The sequence below is a fragment of the Myotis brandtii genome, unplaced genomic scaffold, assembly GCF_000412655.1.
Source record: "Myotis brandtii unplaced genomic scaffold, ASM41265v1 scaffold422, whole genome shotgun sequence".
NCBI classification, from domain to species: Eukaryota; Metazoa; Chordata; class Mammalia; order Chiroptera; family Vespertilionidae; genus Myotis; species Myotis brandtii.
Window position 1 is genome coordinate 2,355,307 of NW_005366171.1, and position 21,937 is coordinate 2,377,243.

Consider the following 21,937-nt stretch of genomic DNA (forward strand, 5'->3'; position numbering starts at 1 on the left):
AGGTGAGGATAAAGGCAGAAGGAGGATAAAATGCACAGAGCAGCAAACATCAGAGCAAATCGAGTAAGAGAAGAGTAGGTTATTTAATTTTTAAAATCAAATTAACATAGAAGAAAAGATGCAAATATAATAAAAAGAGAAGATTTGATTAACAAATAAAAAGCTGCACAGTCACACAGAAACGATGAACTGAGCACCTGCTAAATGAAAATGCCAGCACCTGTTTATAAACGTGAGCGCAGTGAAATGAACGCACAGCAGCGAGTGGCACGGACAATTATACCAAATGGAACCAGCTTTTGAAGACTGTCATCGGGTGACAATAATAAAGTCAAGGAATTTAGTGACTACATTGGCCCTAGTGTTTGCGGAGGCTGATTGACGGGAAGTGCTATGTGCTGTACAACACATTTGCTCTTTGAGCAAGGCCACCACATCAGGAATGAAGCTCTAGCAACCATTTGGAATAACTAAGAGCATGTTTTTGCAATAGAGCACTAAGCATTGCCACACTATCTTCTTTTTTCATCTGGAAATTACAGTTATTTTCCATAAACAAATAGTTATGAGTAGCAAAAAATCATGATCCTGTGACAATACCTAATGCCACTAAGAATATAGCTTGTGATGACTGAGGTAATGACTTCTTCTGAAATCCCTACTTACACCAAAATGATAGGCAGTATTAGAGATAATACTTTTGTAATTTGAGTAATATTGTGGGTTTGTTTTTTTTTCGACAGAAAGTACTTTGCAACTATGGCAAATTTTTACCTGGTAATAACAAAAATAGTGAGCAGTAAGTTACAGTGTATCCTGAGCAAAGGAACTGCTCAAATCAAGTAAGGAAAATGCTTCTGCATTCATTCAGGATTGAAAACGTTCACAGCAGTATTGTTAAGCTATACATTGCAACATGGCATAAAGTATGACATCACTTAATAAAAAAATCATTAGAAGTAATTTTCATTGCTGCCTTGTTCCTTTAGAAGAAGGAAAGGAAAGGCACTGATGGCTTCAGTGGCTAAAGGAGGTGAGAGGGCTGAGGCTGCAGAGGTGCGGGCTGACTGCACAGAGGGGAATGCTGCTGCGAGACAGAATGGAGACCGGGACGCGGGCTGGACACCACGTCTCCCGTGTGCTGGCGGCCTCTCCTTTCTGTAGAGGTTTGAGCTTTCCTACTGAGCATGGGACTTAAAGGCTTACAATGAAGTTTGAGTTCTTGGTTCCTGAAATACTGTTCCCTAAACTTACCACGCTTTCTTATGCTAGTGCCTCGACCTGGAACGATTTCTCCCATTTTTCCACCTGACAAACTCTTTATGCCTTAAGCTCCAGAAATGAGAACTTTTCTGAAAACCATTCCAGACTATCCCAGAGCTGTGGAGAGCTCTATTGAAACTCTGATCACACTTCATTGGAGTTACGTGCACATTTGATCCTACTGGATTGTGTGCGCCAAAGGGCAGGGACCTAACCACATTTATTCTCCTATCCCTATGTATATGTAACATCTGATTATTTTCTTTTGAAAATTGATACACTGTGAACTGCTGTGGTCTTCTATATCTTCAACTCAATTATTTGCTTTGAAAGAATAAAAAGGCGGTGTTAAATAAATAAAAAAATTAAGCACTTTCCCCAAATAGAGGCTCATTAATGAAAAACTGCCAAGTATTTATCACTTAGCAGAAAAATCAGCAACGAGAAAATGGCCTGCAATACGGGGCCAGCAGAGGCTCTGAGAACTGTAATCCCACCTGGCAGTGGTGACCGAAGGGTGATGCTACTGCACTGGTGGTGAGGTCTACTCAGCTTCCTGAGTGACTCCTGCGTGGGAAATACTTGTAACACCAGCCGGCAGCTGTATTTTTTTTCCAAACTGCAGCATCCCCCTTAATGGCCTGTGAAATCACTTTAGTATATATATTTAAAAAGTGAAATAGATTAAAACTGAAAATACTATGTGCACTGCATGTGGTATAGATGAACACTGTTTCATGAAACTTCTGTTTTGGTATACATACATTTTGCATTGTGACTCAGCCCTGAATTGTGATATAAAGTGAATATGCATATCTATAATAATAAAAGCATAATATGCTAATTAGACCTGACGTTCTTCTGGACGAAGCTGGGGCTGCAAGGGAAGCCTGGGTCCCGGGTGCCAGAGGGAAGCCGGTGCCGGCAGCCGGGGGAAGGAAGGCCTACTCTTGCACAAATTTCGTGCATCCATCGGGCCTCTAGTATATATATAAGTAGAAAATGTATTTCTTACTGTGAGTCATGATAAAAAATGTTTGAAAGCTACTGGAAGATACTGAGCTTTTGCATCAGTATCTGGCTTAGGGCAACTGAAATGCAAATGTAGGCTTTTCTCCCATGCCAGTGGAGTATTAGGCAACAATAATGATAATAACCACAACAATGATAATAGAACTAACATTTATTGAGCTCTTATTATGAGCCAGTTACTAGGCTAAGTGCTTTACATAAATTATTTCATTTATTTCTTGTAAATACTCTAAAGCAAGATATTATTTATCATCTCCATTTTACAGATGAAAAAAATAGAGAATTAAGAGGTTTCCTAATTTGCTCAATATCATACACTAATTGGTAGGGCTGCAGTTTGAATTTGAATGTAACTGAACTAAACTCCTTGTGTCTTGTCACCTAGGCAACGCTGTGAGCCTGGATCTGTCCTCAGGGTCTGGCTAAAGGATTGCTTCAGGGAAAAAGTGATGTAGTTCATCCCTCATGGGAATGGATTGTTGTTCAGAGCATGAGTGTTTCCTAAGCACTAGGGTTGATCTCTCTATTCTGTTTAGACAAAACAAAGAAGAGAAGGAAAAGAGATGGTTGGGTTGGATGTGGGGATGAGGTCCTGTACTTATTAATGCGTGAGATACAAGCTAGTCAGTGAACGCTGCACTGAAATGGCCTGAACCAAGCCTGGTCCCAGTTATGCTGCTATTTGCTAAGTGACCTTGACACTTCCTATCTCAGAGCCTCTTAAAATATACACTGAGTGGCCAGATTTTTATGACTGGCCAGATTATTATGACCACCCCATCAGTATAATGAAGTGAATTAGTTATGCAAATAATAATAATAATAATAATAATAATAAAACCTTGAAAGTATTTGCTTAGGAAGTTTTCAATATTCAGTATTTTTGGAAGTGTCAATGAAGTACTGATGGGGTGGTCATAATAATCTGGCCGGTCATAATAATCTGGCCACTCAGTGTACATTCTGCAGGTTATTTCAAGGATAGAATAACATTTGTAGAGGAACTTATAGGGTCATGGAAATGTAAAGAATGAACAATTAAAAACAGCCTCCAGCTCCTGGCCTGGTAGCTCAGTTGGTTGGAGCATTGTCCCGTACACCAAAGGGTCGTAGGTGTGATCCTCGGTCAGGACACGTACAAGGCAACCGATGGATGTTTCTCTCTCTCAGTGATGTTTCTCTCTCTCTGTCTTTCTCTCTCTTTTCCTCTCTCTCTAAAAATCAATAAGCATGTCCTTGCACGAGGATTAAAAACAAAAAGCTGCCTCCATGTGGCTACTTCTCAATATACTTAACTATTGTATTTTTGTATTTAAGAGGCAGTAACAATTTTCTCATGGCATTTTTCTACTCAACAAAGTAATTTGTCCAAGTTGTGAGTTTATGCATTTTTCCTCCATGGGGCTCAAAAGCTATTTTAATTACAAATGAAAAGCAATGTGACCTAGTCACATCCTCATTTTTCTTAATGATTCTTGTGTAAAGAAGGCTGCTTCCCCTGCCTTACCAGATCATCAGCGTGCACACTGAATGCAAAGTGATTACTGACAGAAAAAAAGGTGAAGGAGACAGTGGAGGTCAATCTCATCTGTGCAGAGCAGAAAGGCACACAGTGGAAATAACATAAGAAGGAAACCAGGAACTAAGAGTCTATGACAGTGAAAGGAATGAAAACAACAACAACAACAACAACACATCACACAGTGAAAATACACAGGAGAGGAGAAAGGAGAAGGTCTGAGGATGATTTTATAGATAGGAGGCTCTTCCCACGCAGGGTAAATGAGAAACTTCTGGAGCAGGGTACCGCTCTCTCTGCGAGACGGAAGAGACTCTGTCCCTGAGGGAGGTCCAAGGAAATGAACCATGTGCAGGGCATGCAGGTGTCTACGCCTAGTCTTGCCCTGAGTGTGTGTCTGCCTGCCATGTTCATAATAAGGAATCTTCTGGGACTTCCCAAACTTGCTTGCCCCAGTCTATTCCTGCTACTCTCTGTGAGGAGGAAGGACACTATCAGAAGAGACAGAAGAAGCAGATCTAGGGATCAAAGATGTTGAAAGTATCTCATCTTCCAATGAGTCACTAGGATCCTGGAAATCTGGGAGGCGTTGGGAGTAAAATTATTTAGGAAGGCTGTCAAAATAATAATTAGGGCCTAGAATACATAGAATGAATCAGAAACAAATTCAATAGGAGATTTTAACTCTAAAAGGTAAATACAGCCTTTCAGGTACTCTTGAGAAGAACAAAGAAGGGACTCATAATGAGAATGTAACCACTAGTGGGGATCCCTTGGTATAAAACAGCTAGAATCTGAGGCCAATATAAAAAAAAAATAAAGGAGATAATGCAGTTGAAACAGACTGATGAATATCCATGAGCCTTAGGTACCAACATAGGGGGAGAGACAATTTTGTAGCTAAAATGTTTATTGCAGGTCACTTGGTCCAGTTGGGGAACAGATAATGTGTTCCTGATGAAGTTTACAAAAACAAAACACAAGAGCCAGGCATGGGGCTCCAGCTAACAGACATGTGCTGGAAACGGAACTCTGTTGAATGGAAAAACTGCTGACAAGCCTTGCTGACAATATAAACTTTCAGATAGTGAATTTTAAAATAGTAAGAGGAATAGCAACCTTGAACCAAATTTGACAGGAGAGCTTGGCAACAGAAATGCCAGGAACTTTAGGAGAAAGGCACTGTACTTTTAGTTCAATTTTACCAAGAAAGAAATGATGAGAGAATGAAGTCTGTATCTTAAACTTTAAAACAATAGTAATTTTAAAATTTAGAAAAAAGCTATATATGACTCTATGGGTTGATCTGTGTCTCTTCCAAATTCATATGTTGTAGTCCTAACCCCCACTACTTCAGAACTCGACCTCATTTGGAAATATGACCTCACTGCAGATGTAATTAGTTAAGAGGAGACCAGACAGGAATGTGGTGGGCCCCTAATTCAATATGATGGGTGTCTCTCTAGAAAGAGGACATTTGGAGACAGACACGCAGGGAGACTATCACGTGAAGGTGACGGCAGAGATTTGGGTGGTGCTTCTACAGGCCAAGGGAGAGATGGCCAGCAAACAGCGGGAGCTGGGGAAAGGCCTGGCACAGATCATTCCTCACAGCCTCAGAGGGCACCAGCCTGACATCGTGATTCTGGATGTCTAGCCGCCAGGACTGTGAAGCAATAATGAAGTCACACAGTTTGTGGCCCTGTTTTATAGTAGCGCTAGCAAACTAACACAATGACCGTGACGCCTAATTAGGAAGATGACTGAAGAAGGTTGAAAGCTTAGGACATCCTACAATAGCAGAAAGTGCTGATGAGGTTAAAAAAGAAAAAAGTATCCAAAGCACCCCTATGGCTGCCAGGAGATGTGCACAGTAATCTTGGTTTTCAAAAGGAAACAAGTAAATTTTATAGACTAGAGCCTTGATGTTGATTCCGAACCAAATTCTGGAATAGATTATTAATGAACTATTTCAGATTATTTAGAAAAAGCACTAAGTCCTACAATGAGTCATGTTAAATTAACCATAAACTCTTTAGTGCTGCAGTTATCAGTTTGAAAGACTGGAAAATACTGGATTAAAAAGATGGGCAGAGATTTAGAAATATGGGCCAGGTGAGTTTTAGTAAGAGGACTCATAACCAGTATAGATGAGTGATCAACCCCTTTCTTCAGAGAGGCCTCTATATTATGTTGCTGAAGACTTCTGTCCTCATCTCTGGTTTGTTCAACATTTTTTTAAACAACAAATCACAAATCACATGAGAACAGTGATCAAATCTACTAATGACAAGAGGCTTGGAAAAACATCTAATACAGTAGTGGACAGAATTAAGATCCAAATGTCTAAAACAATAGTCCATTATCAAAAAAGATGAAATTTTGTAGGTTTAGTACACAGTCTATTTAGGTTCAAAAACTAACCCTCAAGACTAGTATATTTTAAGAACTATAGTTCATGTGAAGCAGACAAACAGATTTCAAATGATACTAATCTTCATATGGATCAGCCTAGTGATGGGGCTGTCCCTAATGTAATCTTAGGCTCCATGAGTTCAATTCTGTGGAGAATCCACAGGATGGAAAAGAGTGAACTGGACTGGAACCATCTGAATTGGGGGTATTTAGAAGTAACTAAAAGATGAGAACAGTTTAAATCTGAAGGGCTATAGTGTGGGAGATCTGATTTAGAATTTTCTAACCTTAGAGGGAAGAGTGAGGGTCATTATGTAAAAGTTACATGGTGGTAGCTTTTTAGATCAATATGAGAAGGAATTTTTAACAGTTTTTTACAAATGCAAAGGACTACTTTTGGGAAGAATGAGTTTCCCGTTACTGATGATGTTCAAGCAGAACCACGATCACATACTTGGTATATTTTCAATGACTCAGCATTGCATGGGAGTGAGAGGAAGAGTCTAAGATTCTACTAATTCCATTGTGAAGTGGTACCTACTTACAATCAAGATACCTGGTCTGGAAATGCCTCCCAAAAGTAAAATAATCTAACATAAACCTCCAGAGAACAAAGTAGACCACCTTTTAGAGCTAAACAAGCCAATACTCAGCCTTTCTCTTCTTCCTCATGCCAGCAGCTATAGCCCAGAGAAAAAAAAAGGTAACCTGAATATCATTCTCCCGTATTCCTCAAACTAACATTTCAGAGAACAGGAGTAAAAATCACAGGCATTGGAGGCACAGCCCTTGGGACTCAGATCACTTCTCCCAAGCTGGTTATGCTTCTGTGGTCAGTCTTTCTACCCTGCAAACCTGAAGCATCGTGGAGTCTTCCCAGGGCTGACCCCCATTTAGACATGCTCCCCTCACCTCCCAATGCCTCCAGACTCATCAATAGGTAAGATTTCAGCAATTATTATACCTCTTGTCCCAGTACTAGAAATAAGTTTGGTCATTCATTGAGAAAAGGGTAATTGCTAGAAATAAATTTGATCATTCATTGAGAAAAGGGTAATTAAAAACAATTTGAACCATAATTAGTTGATTTAAAGAAGCACTATCTAAAAAAATTTTTTTTGCTTTTAAGATTGTATCAGTGCTCAGTTATAAAATCAGTCTTACTAACCTCCTCGAGCAAAGCTATTGGATGGGTTTACATCCAAATGTCCTGGCACTACCTGCTTAAGCACAGTGGACATTCTCGAAGTTCTCCTTTCAGTCCCTAAAGTCAGCCAAAAAGAAGAACAAAAACCATGTCGTTCGGGTTAACATTACTCAAATGACAAAAAGTTATCTTCATGTGTAGCATGTCTAATTGCTGCCAAACATTGTACTTTTTAAGTACCCAGAGCTTCAATAGAGATAACAGGGCACTGTTGCTATTTCCTCAGAGATACATACATTTGCAAGATTACAGGGAGTTAGGTTTGGCAAGTGCAATCAGAGAATTTAATGATAAATGAAGCAAGGCATGCATGGTGTTACTTTACAAGAAAAGCCACTTTCTGCTTATGTTGAGCTAATTCAAATAGCTGATTAAGCCAAGGAGACCAACTTTTCAAGTCACATGCTCCTGTGTCTAACACATTAGGGTTACCTCTACATGAACCCTTTGGGGTTCCATCACATGATAACTGAAACAAAATATTAGTACAAGTCTTAATGGCTTTATCCAAATCTAGTGAAAACAAATTGTATTGCAAATCATAAAAGGCTGCAGATATTTCAGGAATTTTAAACATGTTGATTTTAATAAATATACATTTAATAAAGAGATGTTCACTTTATATACTTAACTTTGTAATAACATTTTAAAGTCTATGTAAAATAGATGCTAGGGGAAAAAACACCCACATGACTTTATTTATGTTCTCCACCCCCTCTCTCATTACTCTTTTAAAAAGGAAATAATTGAATCTCTAAATGTGGTTACTATTCACTAGACATTAACAATGGTGCCCTGAGTTCTAAGTAAAAGGAGCTAAAGTTACAGCTCCACTAGATAAAACTTTAGGGGTCATATTGAATAAACAGTGCAAATAAGTAAGGGACTAATCCTCGGAATGAATCTGACATTTCAGAGCTGTCAAGAAGAAAAGAATGATCAAATCTTACCTGGAGGCAGAGCAAGTGCCGGCCTGACCGTGAGGGTGTTGTTGCCACGGAGTTTCTGATGGACAGAAACTGCACTCAGGATGGCTTGCAGGTACTTTTCTTGTTCTATGCTGTTGGAAGATTCTAAGGAGGAGGTAGGGGCTATAAAAGAAAAAGATACAGAATAAAACAACCTGTGTCTATGTTAATAAAAAAGGCACATATATATTTTTTCTTTTTAGTCTTCAAGCTACCACACCCAAATGCAGAAACCAGCCCCACTTAAAGCTCCAAACTATCAGATGCCTAATCCTCTTACATTGGTTTCACCACACCCATTTCTTGATTGCCTCCTCTTCCCAGAAAGAGCTTAGATCTGGAAAACCACACAGCGCTGTCTTGCCAAGAGCAGGTGCGGTTTCTCATTATCCAAGCAACTCAAAACGAAGACTCACGCAAGACAACATCTCCGTGATGGTCCCCCAACCACCCTGTCCATGCTGTTTGGAAGCAGAGGGTGGAGGGGTTCCCCTGGCATCCCGGAATGGGCAGGTTAGAATTTCCCAACACCAGTAGCTTTATTCCAACTTTGCTGCATGGGCTTAAGGGAACCTGAACTTGCAGGGTTGTTTGTGGAAGAGTGGAGGAAGTTGGGGAGAAGACAGCAGCAGCTACTGCGAGATTCCTGTCCTACAAGATGGGCAAAAAGTAGGCACAGATGGAAACAACTATGAGAGCAATTCTAGGGGGAGGGAGTCTGGGCCTGGGGTGTGTGGAGTGAAACAGAAATCACTGAACTTGGCTCATACACTTTACAGAGCATCAGAGGGGCCTTACTAGAAGGACAATAGATATTAGCAAATTCTCTTGCAACCTGAATGGGAAATAATTAGAATTTTATCAATTTTGAGATGCCATTACTATATTTTATTACAAAATGCACCATTATTTTATGTACTCAGAATAAAAACTGTCATTTAAACTAGGACACAACTCTTTCTGATCACTTCCATTTTAAGATGCATCCCGATTTCAAAGATATTAAAATGTGAGCAAATGTGTAAGCTCAAAAATAAAAAATTTAGTAAATTAATATTAGATTAAAAAAATCAGAAACTAGTGGAATAAAATGGTTTCAGTTTCTTCCATTTAAAAGCTCAGTAATATGCTCATCAATGCTCCTGAAATGATTCGCTCATTTTATTTAACCTACATATACTGTGTTCTATTATACCCACTATATAGCTGGGGAGGATTCATCAGGGTGGAAACAAGTAAAAGCCAAATGCCTTCAAATATACCAGTGTTGCCAAGCCACGTAGAATTAATAAAATCCTATATAATAAAAGGCTAATATGCAAATTGACTGAACGGCAGAATGACCAGTTGCTATGATGTGCACTGACCACCAGGGACCACACACTCAACGCAGGAGCTGCCCCTGGTGGTCAGTGCACTCCCACAGGGGGATTGCCGCTCATCCAGAAGCCGGGCTCAGGCTGGCGAGCGCAGCGGTGGTGGTGGGAGCCTCTCCCGTCTCCGCAGAAGCACTAAGGAGCAGCAAGCAGGTGGGCAGTTAGGAGCGAGGGAACCCTGACTGTGAGAAGGATGTCTGACTGCCAGCTTAGGCCCGAATTTCGTGTACCAAGCCCCTAGACTATTATAAGCTGGAAGTTATGAGAAAGGTCAGCAACGATAGCTCCTGACTGCCTTCAAGGTCTCAGATTTGGTGCTCAGAAATATCCTTATAAAGAGAGACAGTAGCACTTATTACTTCTGTTTTCTTAAGTTGGCCATCTTTTAGATTCCTAAAACCCCCTATTCTTGAGAACTCCTAAGCAGCATTTTGGTCACTGGTTTGCTGACTTGTTTTTGTGTGTATGTGTGACTTGTGTGATTGAGATAGGGTATCTCATACCACATGGGCCAGGATCCCTACCTGCCTCTGAAGCTGCTAAATATATTTGAATACTTCCCAGAAGGAAAAAAAAGAATAGCATAATCTAGTTCCCAACTGTGGATATTCTTATCTGCTGAAATGAAAGTAGCCTAGAACCAAAGACTTTATTATGTTAATTTCTATTAAGAACCAAATATAGATAGGCATATCAAGACCCCAAATTCCAGGTGGAGCCCCACATGTCAAGTATAGATCTTGTTTAAGTTGTTCATGTTGTATATAGCACAGTGGGAAAGTCTATGTGTGAGAGGCATGGTGACGGGGAACAGTTGGCATTTCCAGATTTTACTCCTTTTATTTTTAGGAATGCTCTGAAGTGAAGGGATCAAAATTGTGCTGTGGAGATGCTTACCTGCCTGAGGGGAGTTCTGAGATTTGAAAAGACCAACTACTCCCTTCCCATGGAATCCTCCAGCTCGGAGGAGCAGAGTACCGCTTCTTGAGTTCTTCCAACATACGACAGGCAGGCGATTGTGTCGGTAGCAGCGGGCTACTCTTGGTAAACTACTGTCCTGTACAGCTTGAGGTACAACTAAAAGGCCAGGGTAGCTTCAGGGACAGGAAGGGAGAAAGAGAATGGTTTGGGTGGGTGAGGGTGGAGGGTGGGGGGAAAAGAAGGGAAACAAAATGGGGAGGGAGGAAGGGAAGAGAGAGAGAATATAAGAATATGAATATCATAATGCCATAGTCATTTTCTAAGACTCAGAAACACTGGTTGAGGGTAAGACATATTTCAAACATGGAACTCAGTTTCAACTCAGTTCTTCAGGGGTTAAGCAGAAAAGGCCTCCATGTTGGAAACAGCTATCTCATCCACTAATCTGTAGTTTCTTTCTTTCTTTTTTGGAAATAAGCTCTTTTCATTGATACTGCAGACTTTTGCTGAATAACCTTAGCTTAAAAAAGAAGTGCTATGTAGAAGTATTTAAAAGACTCCTGCTAAACTGATGATCTCCTTTGCCTTATACACAACTTTTCATCAACTTGAAATAAAGATTAATATGTCAATGTCAACTTTATGAGAATGACAAGTCAAACTGTCACCTCATTAGACTGCTGAAATGATGAGAGAATAGAGTACACTAATATTAGACTGCCTGATATGGTGAAAGGATTAAAAATAAAACCAAGTGATTTTTGGTATGAGAACAATATGTTCAAATGTCAAAACAAGTTTAAATATTTTATCAACACTACAGGTTAATAATGTTTTAAGAAGACTAGCTCATATAATTACAAAATGTGATGCTGGGAAAATACACAGACAAGAGTACCCTGCTTTTATAGGTTAGTAAGTGTAAGAAGAGAGGCAGGTTTCAGAGTCATTTCTTTTCTTAGTTTATTTAGAAACTAGAGGCCCGGTGTATGAAATTCATGCATGGGTAGAGTCCCTAGGTCTGGCAGGCGATCAGGGCTTATCGGGCATCTCACCCAGTCCCGATTGGGGCTGGGCCGGCCGGGGCCTGCTGGCTGCCAGCCAGAGCCTGCCAGCCAGGGCCTGCTGGATAGGGGGAGGGACCGCGGGAGGTTTGCCGGCTGTGGGGGAGGGACCAGGGAGGTTGGCCAGTCATGGGAGGTTGGCTGTGGGAGCACACTGACCACCAGGGGGCAGCTCCTGCATTGGGCGTCTGCCTCCTGGTGGTCAGTGTGTGTCACGCTGACTGGTCGACCAGTCGTTCCGGTCGTTCTAGCTTTTATGTATATCAGTGATTCCCAAAGTGGGCGCTACCGCCCCCTGGTGGGCGCTGCAGCGATCCAGAGGGGCGGTGATGGCCACAGGTGCATTTGTTTTAACTTTTTTTGTATTACCTTTCTATTCTGAGTTCAATAAATAGTTTCATAATTTCAAACTTCAATGTTTCTAATTTACACCTTTCTTTACTATATTTTACGAAAAAGGTAGAAACATTAATACATATATCTTTGTTTAATTGCTATTAAAATTTTTAAAAAATTAATTTCCAGGGGGTGCTGAGTAATATTTTTTCTGGAAAGTGGGCGGTAGGCCAAATAAGTTTGGGAACCACTGATGTATATAGATATTACACTAAAGAGATTTCTTATTAATAACATTCCAACCTCTAATTCTGTATCTTTCTTTTTTTATTGTGTTAAAACATACCTAACATAACATTTAACATGTTAACCATTGTAAGTGTATGAATCGTTGACATTAAGTACATTTACAATATTGTGCAACCACTACAACTATCTATTTCCAGAACTTCTAATCCCTTATCTTGATATAAACCAGTGCTGAGAGGAAGGAGAGGAAATCCGGTTTATGGTCGTGTAAATCATAACCTTCAATGACATCAGTGAAAGACAGATTAACTTTCCATACTTGACTAGGAGGTACCTTGGGAGCACTCTGAAGTTGCAGGCTGTGCTCTCTAACCCACAAACTGATGAAGAGAAATCTGGCTGTGGACATAATCATCCATGAAGACTGGAAAAGCAGTTCCATTATTAGGGCCCCTATTTCTAACTCCACTTTAACATCTGTCCTCGTCCCCCCTCCTCTCCCCCCCAACCCTGTTTCTAGACACACTGATTTTGTGTATTAGATAAGGGAGTATTACTTAATGGCTTTGGGGCTGTTCCTAACTGGGAAAGAACCAGTGCACCCCTTCCCTCCTCACCCCTGTTGTGGACTGTCCCCTCCTTCCATGGGACATGAGCACCACATACCAAGCTCCACTACACACAGGTCTAAACTTCCCTGCTCCCAGGCCTGGGCTTGAGTGACAGCTGGATACCCACTACTGCTGAGGCAAATATTGTTGAGCCTGAAGCCCAGCAAAGGTACTCCCAGGACCTTTCAGTCTGCAGGCCGACGCTCTATCACTGAGCCAAAACAGCTAGGCATCTTTTACTTTTAATTGGAGCATTTAGTCAATTTAAAAGTAATATAATTACAAATATATTTGAATTTAAATTTACCACCTTACTATTTGTTCCATCTGTTCTATGTTTTCTTTTCTCTCCTTTCTTGCCTTCTTTGGGATTATTTGTTTATCATTCCATTTTCTTCCTTCTAATAACATGAGGTTTATATATTGTTTTATATCACCATAAATGCTTTATAACAAGTGTTCTAACAAATGGTCTATTAAAATTTTATTTCGTTTCTGACAGACTGAAATGATAAATGAGGGCTGTTTTCTCACTGGCAGGCATGAGTTTGATAGCAAGCTTCCCCAACAGCAGGACACCACACCCTGATGCTATCACTTACACTAATCTACAAAGAGAATTTAGTTAGAAGGACAAAGTACCCAGGAAAATTACTGCATACTCAACAGAATCACAACCTTCCAGCACTTAATGCAATTGTTTCTATTTGGCCCAAATTGCAAACTATATTCTCAACTTGTTTTTCAAGTTTCACATTGGTAGTATTTGTAAACTTAAATTATCATTTAAAATGAGATATATATAGCCCAGCCGGTGTGGCTCAGTGGTTGAGCATCAAACCATGAACCAAGAGGTTGCTGGTTTGATTTCTGGTCAGGGCATGTGCCTGGGTTGTGGGCTCGATCCCAGGTAGGGGGCATACAGGAGACAGCCGATTGATGATGCGTTCTCATCCTTGATGTTTCTATCTCTCTCTCTCCTTCTCTCTTCTTCTCTCTGAAATCAAAAATATATTAAAAAATAAAAATATATAATGAGATATTTATAGTTCTTTAAGAACAGTGGGGTTGCAACTAATAGTAATACTAAGACAACTTTCTAAAATATGTATAAGGCTTACAATTTACAAAGTGCTTTCACAGAATTATTCTATTTAATCAAACCAGGAATTTATAGATGCCAAGAACTTACCTGGAGATGAGAATGATTTAATTTGTGGATGGTGGAAATATAGTTTTAAAAATATAAACCATGGCATAGGGCTTAAAAGATATACAAAACAGCAAGAGGTAAGAATAGAAAAAAAGAAAATGTGCTTATTTACATTCTTTAAGTAATATCCCTTGAAGATATTCTAATTAGACAGCATGAGAAAGCCCTGTCTACTCTTGGGTCAGCAAATTACAGCCTGTGGGCCAAAACTGGCTCAGCCCATTCATTCACTCACTGTCTACGCTGCTTTTGTGGCAGTTGAGAAGTTGCAATCAGAGAACATACAGCCTGCAAAACTGAAAATATGTATATCTGGTCTTTTGAAGAAAAAGTTTGTAGACCCCTGGCCAATAGCAGACTTTCATCTTTCCTATCTGCCTGGGCAACTCCTATTCTTACTTCAAGTCATCTTCTGACATGCTAGAAGAGAGGCAAATGGGAAAAGACAAATAAGGGCAATTCATGAGCTACTGTTACCAGTTACTTTCTGATCTGATATAGGCACTGCTCAGTGATGTAACTGCACTTCCGAGAATGCCAACGAGGTGCTTGCTCATGCTTCATAAAGTGTCCCTTTATCACACATTTCTCTCTCTCTGGGCTCTGATGCAATTAGCCCATTCAAGACTCAAATGGAAGAAAAGAAAGGTCTTTTTGGAGCCCAGGGACACACTTACCTCCGGCAGAGTGAATACATCCTGTTGGAGGCTGTGATTCGAAAATACTCTGGTTTTGAGCGAGAAGAGCTGCCACTTATGGTTCCCAAACCTAAACGCTGGTAGTCTCTGAAACAGGCTTTTTCCACCAACTGTTCCATTGTAGACTTCTCGGAGGCCTTCAGAGTGGTACTTGTGGGGAGTTCACTCTCATCTGAAACTGTGATGGCAGAAACAGGTTTTTTAAAAAATGATATAACTCCAAGGAGAAGAGGATCCTTAAACCAAGGGAGGTTTATATTAAGGCCACAGGTCTATGCATATCACCAAACATGTAACTTCTAGGGGGAAGCATTATGGTCAAACAAATTTGAACAGTAATGAATAGTCAAGAAATAAAATACCAGGAGCTCAACTGACTCAAAATGTCAGCAGAATTAACTCAAAATGTCTAAAAACAACACAATTTTGAATTCATTACTATAGTTTTGTTTCAGTCAGACTTGCTTATTAATGCCAAAGTGTAGTGATTTCTATTTAGGACTCTATAGAATAAATACTCAACTTTGTCAGAGGCCAACCCCTCAGTAAAATTAATCTTCAATATGAGCACGACACAAATTCATCATCAGGGTTTCAGTTAACTTTTCAAAGCATAAACTTTTATTAGAAGTTTCTAGATTAAGCAGAAGTTCAATAGTGGGAAAAGACCTTTCTTAGAGAGGTCTGAAGAAATTATACATTTTTTTGGAAATATTTTTGTCAGAGGATGTGGTATACATGAAAAACTCCCTCATAATTTTGCAATCACAGGTTACAGAATCCTTTAAGATTTTAGATGTGGAAGAATTTACCCAATAATCAAGTATTTTAGGGAGGATTAAAAAAACACACACACCGACATTCCTAATTGGTACTGCATGTTCTAACTAAAAAAAAAAAATCCATTGTTAAAAACTGTCTGAATTTACTTTCTTATTTATTTTTAAAGTAAGAGAGGTCAAATTAAGCTTTCAAAGTTTTTGGAAATGTACTCAAAGTTATAATGTCAAAGGGAACACTATGGCTCTCTTCCATTAAAAGAATAAAACCTAACAGCTCATCCCTATAAATACTACAGATATTAGTTTGTGAACTGCACAATGTAAAAATATTGTCAGGTATCAGTTTTGTGTTGCCTTTTATTTTTAGAGGAGCAAAGAGCAATATATATTTTGGTCTTTTGGTGGAATATCATCTATAATAATAAAAGCATAATATGCTAATTAGACTGGACAGCTGAACGACCTTCTGGACATCATTCAGGACATCCTTCTGGATGAAGCCACTGCAGCAGTGGCTGAGGCAAAGGTGGTTAGGGGCGATCAGGTAGGCAGGCAGAGGTGGCTAGGGGTGATCAGGCAGGCAGGCAGGTGAGTGGTTAGGAGCTAGCGGTCCCGGATTGTGAGAGGGATGTCCGACTGCCGGTTTAGGCCCGATCCCTGAGGGGTCCCCAACTGTGAGAAGGTGCAGGCCAGGCTGAGGGACCCCTAGTAGAATAATAGTTTTTGTTCCATGAAATCATAAAATCTTTGAATTAGAAGAGTCAATAGTGATGGGAAGCAATAATTTTATAGGGCTTTCCATGTGCCTGTGCAGAGGCCAGGGTTCCAACAAATGGTCACTTGAGTAATAGTGAGCCTTCTCATTGCCCCCAGAAGCAAGCTTGTAGGTATCCACACTAAAATGGAGTGATCTCTCTCAAGATGAGGCTTGTTTCTCCTCCTCCTCCTCATTATTATTATTATTATTATTATTATTATTATTATTGTTACATAAGCACTGGTGATTGATTCTAATCCTGAGAAGGAAAAGGGTGCAATGGTATCCTGCCTCTCGATTAGATCAAATTCTCGCTAGTGTTAATACCATAAGCATACTTGATTCTGGGTTAAGGAATAGAAAACAGTCACTGGTTTGCTACTGGTTTCCTGCCTCTACATTCTTTTTTTAAAATCCTCACCTGGGGATATTTTTTCCATTGATTTCTAGAGAGGAAGGGAGGGAGGAGGCGGGGGGAGAGAATTGACATGAGACACATTGATTGGCTGCCTCCCACATGTGATCCTACCAGGGCCAGGGAAACTGCAACCAAGATACGTGCCTTTGAGCGCAAATCAAACCTGAGACCCTTTGGTCTGAGGGCTGATGCTCTAACCACTGACCTAAACCGGCCAGGGCTGCCTCTATATTCTTGACTAAGAGGTATCTCAGCTTTTCAGATTCTGCCCTTTTAAATATTTAGCAGCCACCTTTTAAAAAAAATCATCTAAGAGTCCCTTTATCTTAGGTCCTCCGTTAAAAAAAAATTTTTTTTATTAGTATCAGAGAGGAAGGGACATGGAGAGATAGATAGAAACATCAATGATAGAGAGGATCATTGATTGGCTGCCCCCCAACATCCCACACTGGGGATCAAGCCCGCAACCTGGGCATGTGCCCTGACCAGAAATTGAGCTGTGACCTCCTGGTTCAGAGGTTGATGCTCAACCACTGAGCAATGCCACCCGGGTTAAGTCATCCATTTTGATTAAGAGCATCCACAATATACTCACCACAACTCAAAATCTTCAACTTCAGATATCTAATGTCCTATATTCTTATTCTTATTCCATAACAATGAGGTACAGGGACTACTTTATAACTAAATTTCCTATGCAGTGGGGTTTCTTTCTTTCTCCCTTTAGTGAGACCCACATAACCATGGCCAATCAGAGCCACAGATTTAGTAAAGGAGAAGTATAATTTAATCAATTTTAAACGAGTAATGGAATATTGGGAAAATAATTTTTTTTTTTCAGTTCTAAGAAGCTGGTAAGTGCCTCCAATCTTCCTATGAGATCTAAGCTTTTGTGAGTCAGGTTTAAGTGCAACTATGTCTTAGTCTCTTATTCTTATATGGAGAATGAATAAAACTGATTCATGAAGGAAAAACAGGTTCTCACATACCAGATATGTCATCTTCCTCATTCCATCCAGGACGACTCACTCTCTCTTCCACAATGGTCCCTGTTCTCTTCTTCAATAAATACTGACGCCCAATTGTCATTTTCCCTGCCCTTTTGGCACCTTTCACAATCGTTTTGGAGAAGGTGCTACAAGTTATAAAATGAAAGAGAATGTCAATTCAATCTGAAGACACCATTTATATTTTTGATACCTGCATAGCTCAACTTGTTTCTTCTCCATTCCCACAGCTACTAGTTTTGTCCAGACCCTCACTAAATCTCTCCTCCTTGAGATTTCTTTTTACACGTAGCAGACTAATTTCCAATAAAACACTCTGTCATCAGGACACCGTTTTAGGCAAAAGTGCAAGAACCTAGAGTTTGGCTTTTTGGTCAAGCATGCCCCCAATCCTCTCTGGCTGCCCACCCACTGTCTCCACCAGTTCCCACAAACGGTGCCTGTGGGAGTCCCGGAGGAAAGCCAGCCTGCGCCTCCTGCAGACCCAAACTCTGCTAACTCACAGGCTTTTCTTTGGGATCAGAGGACAGTTATAGTTGGTGACACCTTACTTCTTAAATGTTTTAAGTGCTGACTGGTGTCCTACCTTTGATACTGTAAACCTTTACAGATATAAAAAGAGTAATACCATTCCCCTTTTTGAGAGGAGAAAAAAATAAGAAATCAGACATTTGAGCATCCTTTTGAGAATCGGCTTTAATCAAAGGGAAACTAGTATGCAAGTCACATGGACCTAAAAGTACTTTATTTTTTGCTGATAGAAAATCTGGGTACAGAGTATTTATAATATAGGGAATTAAACAAATAACCTGCTTCATAAATAATCACATTGAGATGAAGTTTTCGAGTTTGGTTGTTTTTTGTTATATTCTTCTCTACCACAAAGAACACAATTCTTTTTGTGTTTTCTTGCCATTCAGTGAAAAGTGGTAAGGATTCTTTTGTTGTAAAATAGTTTTACTAGACCTGTCTTTTGTCATTTGAAATGTAAATCTGAGGGTTATGAAACATATCTTAGATAATTGTTAGAAATCACAAAATACTGATGTTTCCTAAATTAAAGCCAATTGTGAATCACTTCAAGTATAACTTAAACTCAATGGGAGTTTTGAAAAATTTTTCTAATTAGAGCTATATCTCTGTTTTATATATATAGATAATTCTAAAATATTAAAAAAATTTAAATCGCTATATCTCTTTTTGTAGCTGGATAATATAAACTTGATATAATAAGCTTAACTTTACATATAGATGTATATGTAATTCCCCCGATAGTTTCTAAACATAAAACATCATACAAGCTTTGTTTCTTCCAATGAGGGTTGGGATAGTGAATGTCAAAGGCTCCTCTGTGACTCCACAGTGCTAAGACAAGATGCCTGTTTCACCTTCAGATACTCAGGAAGCTGTTCATGCTTCAGCATTTATACCTGGATATGTGTGTTCTCCTTCACTTATCACCTGTCAAGTGGTACAGGTGGCTAGCTATGCAATTGAGAAGCGATACACTGTCTGGAACCTCAACTCTTCTATAATGCCCAGCCTACCTCACTTTCAGACAAAGGAAAAGCTTTCTTCTCCAAAGTCTGCAGAGTAGCCCTTAATATGTAATTTTTATTGGCAGATACCCAAATTCCAGATAATTAATGATGAAAGCCCCTGTATTTTATCACTAATTAAAGAAAATTTTAAAGCAATTGCTATTTTGTCATAACTGAAATTTAAATTTCAACATAAATTCCTAAAATTTTCAACAGAAAATAAGGGTTCCTACTAAAGAAATATGACAACTAAAATACAATGCTGGATCCTGGATTGGATCCTATACCAGCCAGGAAAAATGAGTAGTTATAAAGGATCATCAGCAAAATTTGAATTAATTTTATTGCGTGGACTCTGGGTTAAATAAAAGTTCTACATCAATTAAATTTCCTGGTTGTGATTACTGTACGGTAGTTACATGAGATAATGTCTTTATTCTTAGGAAAGACAGAATAAAGAGGCGTTAAGTATGTAACTCAAATGGTTTAGAAAAAATATATATGAGAGAGAAAAGGATAAAGAAAATGGATCAAAGTATAAATAATTGTGAATCTGGCTAAAGGGTATACAGGAATTCTTTGTACTAGGCTGTAACTTTTCGGTAAATTTTGAAGTTGTATCAAAACAAAAAGTTATAAAAAAAGAAAAAGAAAAAATAAAGGCTCCCATCTTTAGATCAAAGCAAAAACGGTTTACTAGGTCTGGATATTAATGAAAACTGAATGGATTGCTCAAAGGCATTTAGAAAGTGGTCAATATGGAAAAAAGGGAAAATAGAATTTCACATTCTAAAACTGCATATGAGCAATAGACATCTGAGTCAAGCCTCTTGCAGCTTTTAGTTTTTTGAAACTTGTTACATACACAAATTCTGCTTTCTGAGCTTGGTCCAACGGGCTTGACACAATGGCAAATGGAAAGAGCAGTCTCCACACCTTGACCCAAAGGACAGGCCACTTCCCCGACTACCAGTGAGGGGAGGCTGAAATGAGGAAACCAGACTGTCTTCTTACCGAAAGGAAGTGTTCTTTTCCTTCTGTTTGGGTAAAATTATTTGCGGAGTAGTTTGTCCAGTAGCAAAAGCAAAAGTGGTGAAAATGGACTGAGGATATCGGAACTTCATCAGCTGCTTCTTAAAGATCTCTACTACTTCGGGACTCACTTCTTCATCAAATGCTACTTTAATCAACTGGAGACAAAAGAAATTAAATGCACTGGAAGCATTAAGGATTTCCGATAATTTCCCCCAAAATTACTTAACAGTAAATAGTAATATTAAATGGCAAGAGTTTGGAGGTTGAAGGGACCTCAGATATCATGCAATACAATTTAAAAAAAATATATATATATTTTTATTGATTTCAGAGAGGAAAGCAGAAGGAGAGAGAGATAGAAACATCAATGAGAGAGAATCATTTTGGCTGCCTCCTGCATGTCCCACACTGAGGATTGAGCCCATAATGAGGGCATGTGCCCTGACTGGGAATTGAACCGTGACCTCCTTCCTGGGTTCATAGGTCAATACTCAACCACCGAACCACATCAGCTGGAAAAATTATTAATTTTAAAAATAAAAATTATGGCACAGGGAGGTTTAATTGACATAGATGGTTAGTTGGCAAGAAAAATCATGTATTGTTAAGTCAGGTTGCTTCCAGACTACCTTTTCTATGATGAGATAGAGAAATTAACTTGTAGTAGCTGAAGTAGAAACATGTCCTTCTCTATGACCTAACCAGGTCTCTTCCTACACACAGATACAATAAACCTAATTAAAAATTCAGTGTGACTAGAATCCTAACCAGCATAGCCTGGCAACATTCTACTTTAGAGCTCTTTAGCAGTTGGAGCAGTGAAGAAATCCCAGGAAGTCACAATCTTGGGTGATGGGAGAAGGTCTGGAGCCTAGAGACCTTCGGCCTCATATTTCCCAATTAGCATATGGAGGAATAGGGAGGGCTTCTTGACTGGAAGAAATGAGGGAAGAATTGGAGCCCTTGGAAATCTGAGACAAGCATGAAGAATAGCAACGGGAAAAACTAAGGAAAGACCACTCATCCAGTGACTGGTCTGCATCAGTAACTCCGCAAGTTCTGATACATTCAGAGCTCCCTGGAAAAACCTATGCTTTATTAGGGATGACTTAGTACCCATAGTACTTCAGCCCTAGCCGTAATGATCAGAACTTTACTTCTTCCACAGAAGAGCCATAAAGCATTTCCTTCTGAAACAGATGCCAAGTGAATTGCTTTCTATATGAAGGCTTCATCACACACAAACTGAGGCATGACTTGGCAGAGAACAAGAGTCAACTGTGCATCTGAATTTCTAAGATCACTAAGTACTGACAGATAATCCGCTGGTACTCTGAGTTGGCCAACAGGGCTCAGGAAATGAGGGATTAAATCCAAGATGATTCATGTGTTTGCAGCCTTGAAGATTACCCTCTCGGACCTTCTGATCCTCCTCATCCACTAGCCACTAACCACATGACCACAGAAAGTGGCCGTGACATCATTTGCAGAAAACTTTTAAATGAATGGCTCCCTTTCTTAATAC

At 39.5% G+C, this 21,937-nt stretch overlaps 1 protein-coding gene across 4 annotated transcripts in view; it reads right to left on the reverse strand.

Annotated features, from left to right (window-relative positions):
- SBF2 (SET binding factor 2) overlaps positions 1 to 21,937 on the reverse strand; it is a 319,520-nt gene that overhangs the window by 38,829 nt on the left and 258,754 nt on the right. For 3 of the 4 annotated variants that reach the window (XM_014545863.1, XM_014545864.1, XM_014545861.1), the window contains 6 exons: positions 20,392 to 20,567; positions 17,819 to 17,964; positions 14,852 to 15,050; positions 10,678 to 10,874; positions 8,387 to 8,527; positions 7,398 to 7,493 (listed from right to left, as the gene is read on the reverse strand). In XM_014545863.1, coding sequence (XP_014401349.1) covers positions 7,398 to 7,493; positions 8,387 to 8,527; positions 10,678 to 10,874; positions 14,852 to 15,050; positions 17,819 to 17,964; positions 20,392 to 20,567 — 955 coding nt within the window. The remainder of the gene's footprint in view (positions 1 to 7,397; positions 7,494 to 8,386; positions 8,528 to 10,677; positions 10,875 to 14,851; positions 15,051 to 17,818; positions 17,965 to 20,391; positions 20,568 to 21,937) is intronic. The other variant, XM_014545862.1, reaches the window with a different exon arrangement.